Raw genomic sequence first — 12286 nt, 5'->3', positions numbered from 1 at the left:
ATGACTTTACAAGATTCACAAGTGCAGATACTGTTCAGGATGAGGTTTCAGGCTCCTTGGAGGCACACAATAAAGCAGGCTGAACTCAGCATGGTTCCTTAGGGATAAACCTTGCCTGACAATTCTGTTGGAATTCTTTAAGGAAATAACAGAACAACAAATTTCACAACATATGCCAGTGATAAGAAAACTATGCTGAATCAGGTTTAAGGGAAAATCTTGCCCAATGAACCTGTTGGAATTCTTTCAGGAGATTACAAGTAGATAAAGGGATGCAGTGGATGTTGTATTTTTGGACTTTCAGAAGGCCTTTGACAAGGTGCCACATATGAATCTACTAAAAAAGCTAAGAGCCATAGTATTACAGGAATCCTACTAGCATGGATACAAGATTGGTTCACTGGTTGAAGGCAAAGAGTGGGAATAAAGGGGGCCTTTTCTGGTTAGTTGCTGGTGACTAGTGATGTTTCACAGGCATCAGTATTGGGTCTGCTACTTTTCATGTTATATGTAAATGACCTTGATGATGGAACTGATGGCTTTGTGGCCATTTTGTGGATGATACGAAGAGTGGAGGGGCAGGGAGTCTATAGACTTGGACAGATTAGAAGAATGGACACATAAGGTGGAACACAGTATAGGGAAGTGAATGATGATGCACTTAGGTGTAAAGAATAAAAGGTTAGATTATTTTCTAAACAGATTCAGAAAACGGAGGTGCAAAGGGCCTTGGGAGTCTTTAAAGGTTAACTGCAGGTTGAGTCAGTGGTAAGGGATGCAAATGCAATATTAGAATTCATTTGTTGAGGACTAGAATATAAAAGCAAGGATGTAATGCTGAATCTTTACAAAGCATTGGTCAGACCACATATGGAGTATTGTGAGCAGTTTTGGACACAATATCTGAGAAAGGATGTGCTGGCATTGGACAGGGTTCATGAGAATGATTCTGGGAATGAAAGGGTTAACATATCAGGAGAGATTGATGGCTCTGGGCCTGTCCTCATTGGAATCCATAATAATGAGGGGGATCTCATTGCGACCTGTTGAAGATTCAAAGGCCAAGATAGAATGGATGTGGAGAGGATGTTGCCTATCGGAGAGTCTAGGACCAGAGGGCACAGTCTCAAAATAGAAGTTCCTTTCAAGGATGAGGAGGATTTTCTTTAGCCAGACAGCTATATTTAAAGTGGATGTTCATAGGTTCAGAATCAGGTTTAATACCACAGGCATACGTCGTGAAATTTGTTCTTGATTAGTCAGGGTGCCAAAGTTACAGGAAGGCGGCAGGAGAATGCGACTGAGGGAAAATACGCCAGCCGTGATCAAATGGTGGAGCACACTCAATGTGCTGACTGGCATAATTCTGCCCCTGTGTCCTATGATCTTCACTTCCTATGGTGTAAAATACTCTATAAAACAGATTATTTAAAAAAAAACATGCATAGAGAAGTAGTTTTGAAGTTCCCAATACTTTAATGTAAAGTAATATACAAAATATATAGAGAATATACTCAACTCCTGGACACTGCATCATAATCAACTGTTGCTGCTTGCCAGAAAGGCATTTTGTTGATTGTTCCGGAGTCTTTTATTGATTCAGAAGCTCTCAGGATGTCAACTACACTACAAGGAATGACAGAAGAGCCATTTGAGTGCAGCACTGCTAACCAAGACACCCAGACCTAGTCACGCAGGCTGTCCCCTTTCAGTTAACAGTTATGCTAACAGCTTTTTACACTTCTTAAATCTTTCCGTAAAGCTATACTTTAATGACAGAAATGCTGCTTAAGTTTGAGGCATACTCTAGCATCAAGTACATATGTAAAATATTTGCCTACCTGCTAACCTCACCATGCTACGGGGAGGTTAGTAACATAGAGGACCATTGCTAGACCAGCTGGGAAAGCAGGCAAAGGGATGGCTGATGGAATTTTAACCCTGGTTGTCCAGCTATTGGATGCCATTAGGCCGGAAAGGCTGCAGAAAGGATTAAAGAGATTTACTGGGAGTGGAGGGCTCGAGTTATAGGGAGAGGTGGGTGTTCACCTTATGAAGATTTATGTCACAAGGAGTGTGACAGTCTTTGTTTTCAGGATAGAGTGTCTGAAACCACTGAACATTACAGCACAGTACAGGTCCTTTGGCCCACAATGTTGTGCTGACCTTTCAAAGAGGGCACAGATTTAAGGAGAGGGAAAAGATTTTTTATAGAGATTTCAGGGGCAACTATTTTCATGCAGAGGGTGGGTAGTATATTGAACAAGCTGCCAGAGAAAGCTGTAAGTGGTGGGTACAATCTCATTTTGAAGACATTTGGACGGGTACATGAATAGAAATGGCCTGGGATGATATGGGCCAAATGCAGACAATGAGACAAGTTCAGGAGGACATCTTTGTTGGCATTAAAGACGTTAACCTTAAAAGCTTGCTTGCATGTTGTACGCCTCCAGGAGCAAGGTGATGCACCTTGGGAAGTTAATCTAGGTCAGGGCATACACTATGAATGGCAGGGCCCTGGGGAGTGTTACAGAGGCAGAGAGAGGTACAAGATACATATTTCCTTGGAAGTGCTGGGAGAGAGAAAGAGACACAGACAGCCGTGAAAAATCATTGATTAAGTTAGAGAGAGTGCAAAAAAGATTCAGAAGGCAGAAGGATGTTGCCAGGACTGGAGGGCTTGGACAGGGAGGGACTGTTTTCTCTGAAGTGATAGAGGCTGTGGGGTGGTCTTACAGACATGTATAAAATCATTAGGGGCACAGGTAAGGTCAGAGATTTTATCCTATGATACGTGTGTATAAAACCAGAAAGCATTGGTTTGAGGTGAGAGTGGAAAGACTTAAATGGAATCTGAAGGCCAACTTCACACAGTGGGTGATGGTCATGTGAAACGTGCTACCAGAGGAGGTGGTACAGGCAGACACAATTAATCTTTTAAAGACATTTTGATGGTACAAGGATTGGAACGGTGGAGAGGGATTTGGGACAAATGTAGGCAAGTGGGACTGGCTCAGAAGGGCACTTTGGTCAGCATGGACAAGTTGGGCCGAAGGGCCTGATTCTGTGCCGCTACCTTCAATGACTCTTAAGGTAAATAGCTGCATCGGAATCTTAAGTCTCAAGTCTCCAATCAGCTGAATTTGTTGCCTGATGAAGCCAGCCATCAATAACAAGTTACTTGAGACTTTTCTAATTTACATAAATACCAGTTCATGGAAATAATATAATGGAGGCACGACAAGTATGATCAAGAAAACAGAACACAGTACAGGTCAATCAACTCACAATTTCATATCGGCCTGCTGTAATGTCCCAGCTGCAACTACCTGTAGCAGCACCCCGGTAGCATGTTCCACACACACCACCACTCACATAAAATCCACCTCTGACATCTCCCTATACTCTTCTTCACTCACACTCAATGGACTTTCTCTGTTACAGCCATCGCCACCCTGACTGTCCATTCTATCAATGCTTCTAATAATCTTGTACACCTCTAGTCCTAGCTTGGTCAACCTACCCTCGTGAGAGACCTCTCTAATCCAGGCTGCAGCCTGGTAAATTTCCTCTGCATCCTCTCTAAAGCTTCTACATCCTTACAATAATGAGGCAACCAGAAATGAACGCAATATTCCAAATGTGGTCTCAGCAGAATTTTACAGAGCTGTCTCATTAACCCACAGCTCTTCTACTCAATCCCCCGACTAACGAAGGCCCACACACCATCCATCTTCTTAACAACTCTCGTAGAGAAAACATGTCACCATACTGATGTGGTATACTGTCAACTAGCACTCTGCTAAATAACTTTGATTCAAACAATTCAAAGCTCAAAAGGGGCAACACAGTTCAGGCAGTAGACAGTCTTAATCTCATTCAACTCCCAACTGAACAGTCTGGAAATGATCTGTCACAATGCATAGTTCTGGTAGCTTGAGATCATACAACTTCATAAAATCATAACACATTTGTGAAGAATATTGTAAGTGTAGCCAAATAATCACTTAAAGTAAGGATCTTTTAAGAGACTCCTGGATGGATACATGGAGCTTAGAAAAATAGAGGGCTATGGGTAAGCCTAGGTAGTTCTAAGGTAGGGACATGTTCGGCACAGCTTTGTGGGCTGAAGGCCTGTATTGTGTTGTAGATTTTCTATGTTTCTATCTCAAACTCACCAATTCATCCTAGCATGACTTTCTCAGATGAGACTGGGTTTATAAGAGGCACTTTATCCAAAGCTCTGACACTTATATTCAAAGAAGTATACTATAAACCAAAGACCCAGTTAAAGGACAGTGTTCAGAATTCTATGATTGATTCCAGGATTGATTGGTTTGTCATACGAAGAGCGTTTGATGGCTCTGGGCCTGTATTCACTAGAGATCAGAAGAATGAGGGGTGACCTCATTGAAATCTATTGAATGGTGAAAGGCCTTGACAGAGTGCATGTGGAGAGGATGTGTCCTATGGTGAAAGAGTCTATGACCAGAGGACACAGCCTCAGAATGGAGGGGTGTCCTTTCAGAACAGAGAGGAGGATCAATTTCTCTAGCTAGAGAGTGGTGAATCTGTGGAATTTGTTGCCACAGGCAGCTGTGGAGGCCAAGTCTTTGGGTATAAGGCAGAGGTTGATTGGTCATGGCATGAAGAAATAAACGGGAGAATGCAGGAGAGCGGGGCTGAGAGGAAATGGGATCAGAAATGATGAAAGGTGGAGCAGACTCTATGGGCCAAACGGCCTAATTCTACTCCTATATCTGATGGTTTTCAATGTTATTAGAAATGTAGGGCAACATGCTTTACTAATTTACATGTGAACAATTATGAAAATTAATTTCAAATATCCTTTTATCCAACGGCTAGATGGAATGTTAGGATAAATATTAGCCACATATAAAATTGAATCCCACAAAAAATTTGATTAAATTGCTACTTATCTGATATATTTCTATCTTGAGAAGTGTATAGTCGATGCCAGAATGTTCTCAGATAGTTTTATTTGTGAATGATCCCGAATACAGGCTCCATGATTAATTACACAAGGAAAAGTTTTAGGGCAGTAGAGGATGGTGCAGTTAGTGAAGTTGCTGCCTCACACATCAATGACTGAGGTTTAATCCTGACCTCCAGTGTGGTCGGTCTGCATGTCCTTCTAGTGACCACTAGGAACTCTTGTAAACTTCCACATCCTTAAGAGTGATCATTACAAATTGCCCCATGTTTGTACAATGAGCAGTAGTTGAAGTGAATTGAAGGGTAAATTAGTGGAGGAATGGTATTGTCTTGATAAGTTGGCATAAACTAAACAGGCTGAATCACCTTGACAACAGGAATTCTGCAGATGCTGGAAATTCAAGCAACACACATCAAAGTTGCTGGTGAACGCAGCAGGCCAGGCTGCACCTCTTCCTACAGATGCTGCCTGGCCTGCTGTGTTCACCAGCAACTTTGATAAATCACCTTGATATGGATCAAAGAAAGCGTCAGCCTCCTATCAAATTCTTGTCAGTCACCCTAGGCATTGCCACTGCCGACATCCTCCCAAATCACCACTACTCCACAGAGCATCCGACACCCTCAGCTTTTTCCTTACCTGTTCAGCAGCACCAGTGTGCCTTTTCTTCCTCTCACATCCAGCTTTCTCCCTTCCTCGGTCCCCACTTTCTCCCTCCAACAATGCATCTCCTTCGCTGTCCTTACTATCTCTCCTGCATTTCCGTCATTACTGCAGAACCAGGGTTCTCTACCCACCATTACGCTTTACTCTCAGAATCCCCCTCTTCACCATCTTGCACTTGTTGCCATGCCTTTGATACAAGCTTTAGTTTTAACCATAATACAAATAGCCAAATCATTCTCTAAATTCATTGTCATCCAATTTCTGAAATCCAAGTGAAAGGTTAATTTTAAATTTAAAAAATAGTTTTTAGATCATTAAGGTTAAAGATTTCAAGCTGGTTGCAGGAAAAGACAATGGGTGTATCCTGGTTAGCTGAGGAGAGGGGTGGATCAATCAGTGAAGGATAAGGACTTGGTAATAGTTTCACTGTGAAGGAATCACAATGTACGTCACTGGTGTGTCACTGGAACTGAATCCCATTTTCAATAAACTATGAAGGAATCTTTTAAACCACTCATATTCTTCAACAGAGCTAACAGTCTTTTGAAATTTATCTTGTGATTTCTATGTACAATTAAGTTAATATTCTTAATTTGAGTGACATCCCTGTTAGAACTGGAACATCAACTCAGGTACCCAGCAACAACATTAAACACTCCAAAGTCGGGGGGGGGGGTGGGGGGTGCAGGGAACCGATCAGATACACAGCACTGTTTTCAGTACACTAACCTAGTCCCAATCAGACAGAGCATAGTCTTCAGTACACTAACCCAGTATATATCAGATACAGAGCACTGACTTCAGTACAATAACCCAGTACAGATCAGATATAGAACACTGTCTTCAGTACACAAACCCAGTATAGATCAGGTATAGAACAGTCTTCAGTACACAAACCCAGAAAACCCATCCAGGACAGATATAGTAAAACACCCTGTTTCAAAAAGTGCCACAATGCTTGTACCCTTCCATGCCTACTTACACAAAATATTGATAGGGATGTTTCTGTTAAGGTTTTTTTTAAAATAAGAATTATACATTCAGATCTTAATATTGAACAAGAAGATTTGATAAACTGCCACTAATCAATTAAGTTGTTCTGCCAAAACTGGCATGGATTAGACTGGGAATACCTTTACAAATATCTACGGGATATTGACTATGTCAGACATTAATGTGTAATTGCCCTTTAATGCTTTTGGTGATCTTTGCAGTCCATTGATAATTATGCGGCAAAATGCCACTTAATTCAACTGACAAAAACCAATGTCATTACTAGCCTCATACCCATCCAAAAATACAAAACACTTCATAAATGTAGCAAAAATTCTCACCCTGTAATAAAATGGTCTAGTATAGAAGGGGAATAGTGATTGGGGTACGGAGTTGTGGAGGAGGGATGGAAAAGTAGGTGATCGGAGGAGGATGAAGAAGTTGGGGGGGGGAGGTTGAGAGAATGGATGGAGAATAGAGGACGTTCAGAAGACAGCAACAGTGAATGTATAATTCATTTACCATATTCATGCTCTTCTACTACAAATATTTGTTCCAGCATTTTTGATTTGGTAATTGCCAAATTTTTCTCTTGACAGAATTCCATTTTATAAGCACATTGTGCCATATATATAGATACTATCGTCTTTGAGAGATGAAAATTTAGAGTCTTGCTCAATATGTTAAAGATACAGATTTAATAACTTAAAACAAAGAACTAAAATATGATGTGCTGAAAGAAAATTGTTCTCCTACACCCAATGGTCCAGTACATTTTCAGTCTGACTTTGATCACCAATGCTTGGAATCAGGGCAAAGTGGAGAGCTGAGGTCACGAGCAAGAGCAGCTCGACCTCAGCCGAATCATCATTCAGGTCCCCGTGCTGCTCTACACACGATGTGCAGCCCATTTTCACAGTGTAGAAAACGACAGGAAAAGATCCCTTGTGATAGTGTGACTCTCCTCATAACTCTGAGATACAAAGCACCGGGCTCATTCTGGGTCATACAGGGAGGCCTCCGAATCGTAATTTCTTTTTAATAGGCTTTATGTTTGTCAGTCTCCTAAATTCTTCGTCAGCTTCAGATTCATCCAACTCATCGTCGGCTGAAATGAGAATCTGCAAAAAGAAGAGCACAAGCAGAAATGCCGCGTTACTGGGAGTCAGCAATCCAGTCACTTCCAGATATCTACTTTCCCATCTTCCTTTATTAGTTGACATCATAGAAATTAGAAAATTAGAGGAACATTCAACTTGTGTACTATGGCCATCATGTACAACATCACATACTGACTGTACTACTGAGAAGTAATAAGGAAAGGGAAGTTATAAACAGGAAGGGGTCAATAACCCTACTGGGTGTTTTTTGTAGTAACAGGGACATCAAGGAGCAGATGGGGTGACAGAGTCTGGAAAGGTATAATAATAAAAGGGTTGTCGTGGCGGGAAATTTTAATTTCCCCAATATTGATTGGCATCTCCCTAGCGCAAGGGGTTTAGATGGGGTGGAGTTTGTTAGGTGTGTTCAGGAAGGTTTCCTGACACAATATGTAGATAAGCCTACCAGAGGAGAGGCTGTACTTGATCTGGTATTGGAAATGAACCTGGTCAGGTGTCAGATTTCTCAATGGGAGAGCATTTTGGAGATAGTGATCACAATTCTATCTCCTTTACCATAGAGACGGGTAGGAACAGACAAGTTAGAATTGTCGTTGGAATTTAGAAGATTGAGGGGGGATCTTATTGAAACGTATAAAGTCCTAAAGAGATTGTACAGGCTAGATGCAGGAAGATTGTTCCCGATGTTGGGGAAGTCCAGAATGAGGGGTCACAGTTTGAGGATAAAGGGGAAGCCTTTCAGGACCGAGATTAGGAAAATCTTCTTTAGTCAGGGAGTGGTGAATCTGTGGAATTCTCTGCCACAGGAAACAGTTGAGGCCAGTTCATTGTGTAATGATGTACTGGTTGGGCACAGGAGTACACTCAGCCAGAGACTCATCCCTCCGAGATGCAGCACAGAGCGTCATAGGAAGTCATTCCTGCCTGTGGCCATCAAACTTTACAACTCCTCCCTTGGAGGGTCAGACACCCTGAGCCGATAGGCTGGTCCTGGACTTATTTCATAATTTACTGGCATAATTTACATATTACTATTTAACTATTTATGGTTCTATTACTATTTATTATTTATAGTGCAACCGTAACGAAAACCAATTTCCCCCGGGATCAATAAAGTATGACTATGACTATGACTATTGGCTATATTTAAGAGGGAGTTAGATATGGCCCTTGTGGCTAAAGGGATCAGGGGGTATGGAGGGAAGGCAGGTGCAGGGTTCTGAGTTGGATGATCAGCCATGATCATACTGAATGGCGGTGCAGGCTCAAAGGGCCGAATGGCCTACTCCTGCACCTATTTTCTATGTTTCTAAGTTAGGAAAGCAACATACATCAAAGTTGCTGGTGAACACAGCACGTCAGGCAGCAACTTTGATGTGTGTTGCTTGAATTTCCAGCAGCTGCAGAATTCCTTGTGTTTGCAAAGTTAGGAAAGCATTTAATTGGAGTAAGGGGAAATATGAAGCTATCAGGCAGGAACTTAGAAGCATAAATTAGTAACAGATATTCTCAGGGAAATGTACAGCAGAATTGTGGAAAATGTTTAGGGGATATTTGAATGGCATTCTGCATAGGTACATTCCAATGAGACAGGGAAAGGATGGTAGGGTACAGGAACCGAGGTGTATAAAGGCTGTTGAAAATCTAGTCAAGAAGAAAAGAAAAGCTTACGAAAGGTTCAAAAATCTAGAGGATTATGAGGCTAGCAGGAAGGAGTTTAAGAATGAAATTAGGAGAGCCAGAAGGGGTCATGAGAAGGATTAAAGAAAACTCCAAGGCATTCTACAAGTATGTGAAGAGCAAGAGGATAAGACGTGAGAGAATACCAATCAAGTGTGACAGTGGAAAAGTATGTATGGAACTGGAGGAGATAGCAGAGGTACTTAATGAATACTTTGCTTCAGTATTTAGTATGGAAAAGGATCTTGGTGATTGTAGGGATGACTTACAGCAGATTGAAAAGCTTGAGCATATAGACATTAAGAAAGAGGATGTGCTGGAGCTTTTGGAAAGTATCAAGTTGGTTAAGTCACCGGGACCGAACGAGATATACCCCAGGGTACATTTTAGGAATAGTCAGCATGGCTTTGTCAAAGGCAAATACAGCAGGAAGCTAAGCACACAGCTTCTTGGTGCATCTGTGCTAACAGTGACTGTGAAGGAGATTTTATTGCCAATCCAAACTAACTGCAGTCTGCAAGTGAGGAAATCCAGGATCCATTTGCACAAGGAGGTATTGAGGCCAATACCTTGGCGCTTATTGATTATTTTTGAGGGGATGATGATACTGAATGCTGAGCTGTATTCAATTAAGAGCATCCTGATGTATGCATCTTTGCTGTCCATTTATCCCAGGATTGCGTGAAGAGCCTGTTGTGACAGTAGGTAAATTGGAGTGGATCTTAATTGCTTCTCAGGCAGCATTTGCTTTGTTTCATCATCCTTCTTCTTCATGTGCCTTGCACGTTACATGCTTGGGCGATCATGGCACTCCACATCAAACGATCCCTCGCAGCGTCAATGATATCTCGCACACTTAGATCTGTTAGTTCTTTCACAGTGTCCATATATTCTCCTCTTTGCCTTCCTCTTCCGCATCCCAGGCATACGACCTTGTAATGTAAAGCACTCTATTTCTCCCTTTCTGATGACGTGGCCCAGGAATTTAAGTTTCCTCTCATTTAATGTTCTCATTAAACATCTATTTGTATAGGCACGTTGGAGTACTGCCTCATTAGTTACTCTGTTTCATCATTAACCTCTCAAAATTAGGGAACTGGAGCTGCAGCTCGATGACCTTCGTCTGGTCAGGGAGAGTGGGGAGTTGATAGAGAGGAGTTACAGGCAGGTGGTCACACCGGGGCCATGGGAGGCAGACGAGTGGGTCACGGATAGGAAGGGGAAGGGTCAGGTACTAGAGAGTACCCCAGTGGCTGTGCCCCTTGACAATAAGTACTCCTGTTTGAGTACTGTTGGGAGGGGACAGCTTACCTGAGAGAAGCAACAGTGGCCGTAAGGGGCATTGTAGACGGTCTTAATCTCCCAGGGCTGAAATGGCTGCCACAAGAGGGCACAGGTTTAAGGTGCTGGGGAGTAGGTAGAAAGGAGATGTCAGGGGTAAGTTTTTTACTCAGAGAATGGTGAGTGCATGGAATGGGCTGCCGGCAACGGTGGTGGAGACACATACAATAGGGTCTTTTAAGAGGCTTTTGGATAGGTACATGGAGCTTAGGAAAATAGAGGGCTATGGGTAACCCTAGTAATTTCTAAGGTAGGGGCATGTTCGGCACAACTTTGTGGGTCGATGGGCCTGTATTGTGCTGTACGTTTTCTATGTTTCTATGTGAAATTTGTTAACTTAGCAGCAGCAGTTCAATGCAATACATAATATAAAAGAAAAAAAATAAGTAAATCAATAACAGTATACGTATATTGAATAGATTAAAAATCATGCAAAAACAGAATATATATTAAAAAAGTGAGGTAGTGTTCAAGGGTTCAATGTGCATTTAGGAATCGGATGGCAGAGGGGAAGAAGCTGTTCCTGAATCACTGAGTGTGTGCCTTCAGGCTTCTGTATCTCCTACTTGATGGTAACAGTGAGAAAAGGGCATGCCCTGGGTGCTGGGGGTCCTTAATAATGGACGCTGCGTTTCTGAGACACCACTCCCTGAAGATGTCCTGGGTACTTTGTAAGCTAGTACCCAAGATGGAGCTGACTAAATTTATGACCTTCTGCAGCTTCTTCTGGTCCTGTGCAGTAGCCCCTCCATACCAGACAGTGATGCAGCCTGTCAGAATGCTCTCCACGGTACACCTATAGAAGTTTTTGAATGTATTTGTTGACATACCAAATCTCTTCAAACTCCTAATGAAGTATAGTCGCTGTCTTGCCTTCTTTATAAATTTGGGCTGAGAGGAAATTTGGATAAGCCATGATGAAATGGTCGAGCAGACTTGATGGGCCAAATGGCCTAATTCTCTCCTATATCTCATGGTCCTATTACTCCATACTATTACATTGACAGAGTTGGAACAAAATGTCTTGAAACAATTCCTGTTGTCACAAAACACCTCATGAAATATAATACTGCGATAATAAGCCTGATTCCAACTGAGCTGATGAGAATAAATTTCTGAGTTATGGAGAAAGGAGCAAACTTATCTAACAGGCTGATCAGTTTATGAATATGGTACTATTCAAAACATTTGTGAATTGTAGTAATAGGAAAGAATAAGGAATCATGGTCAGACCTAGGGATCAACTTTTACCTCAGACTCAGACTCCTCATGTGACACCGCTCTTCTGTATCGGACTTTGTTGCTGCTTCGAGATTCGTCCTCTCCACCTTCTCCTTCCAGTTTAGCTTTAGTTTTCCCTTTCCTCATTAAAAAATTATCCACCACCCAAAACATTAATGCCTACGAGGAATGGGAAGGAAAAAACACGGCAGTGATTGAATACTGTATTGAGGAACACAAACACAGATGTGTGCAAGTATTTAGTACTGCATGGATGAACACACAGATGAAGTGTGACACAATTCAT

General features: G+C 41.9%; 1 protein-coding gene across 1 annotated transcript in view; it reads right to left on the bottom strand.

Moving 5' to 3' along the window:
* Window positions 1–5414: 5414 nt before the first annotated feature.
* Window positions 5415–12286, bottom strand: part of stimate (STIM activating enhance) — a 98815-nt gene continuing 91943 nt past the window's right edge. The window contains exons 7-8 of the mRNA XM_072280187.1: window positions 12010–12159; window positions 5415–7737 (exon numbers count right to left, since the gene is read on the bottom strand). Of these exons, the coding sequence (XP_072136288.1) occupies window positions 7621–7737; window positions 12010–12159 (267 nt within the window). The 3' untranslated portion in view covers window positions 5415–7620. The remainder of the gene's footprint in view (window positions 7738–12009; window positions 12160–12286) is intronic.

This window comes from Mobula birostris, chromosome 16 (assembly GCF_030028105.1).
Source record: "Mobula birostris isolate sMobBir1 chromosome 16, sMobBir1.hap1, whole genome shotgun sequence".
Classification (NCBI taxonomy): domain Eukaryota; kingdom Metazoa; phylum Chordata; class Chondrichthyes; order Myliobatiformes; family Myliobatidae; genus Mobula; species Mobula birostris.
The sequence above is the reverse complement of the archived record's forward strand: the minus strand, read 5'-3'. Positions and strand labels throughout refer to the sequence as shown.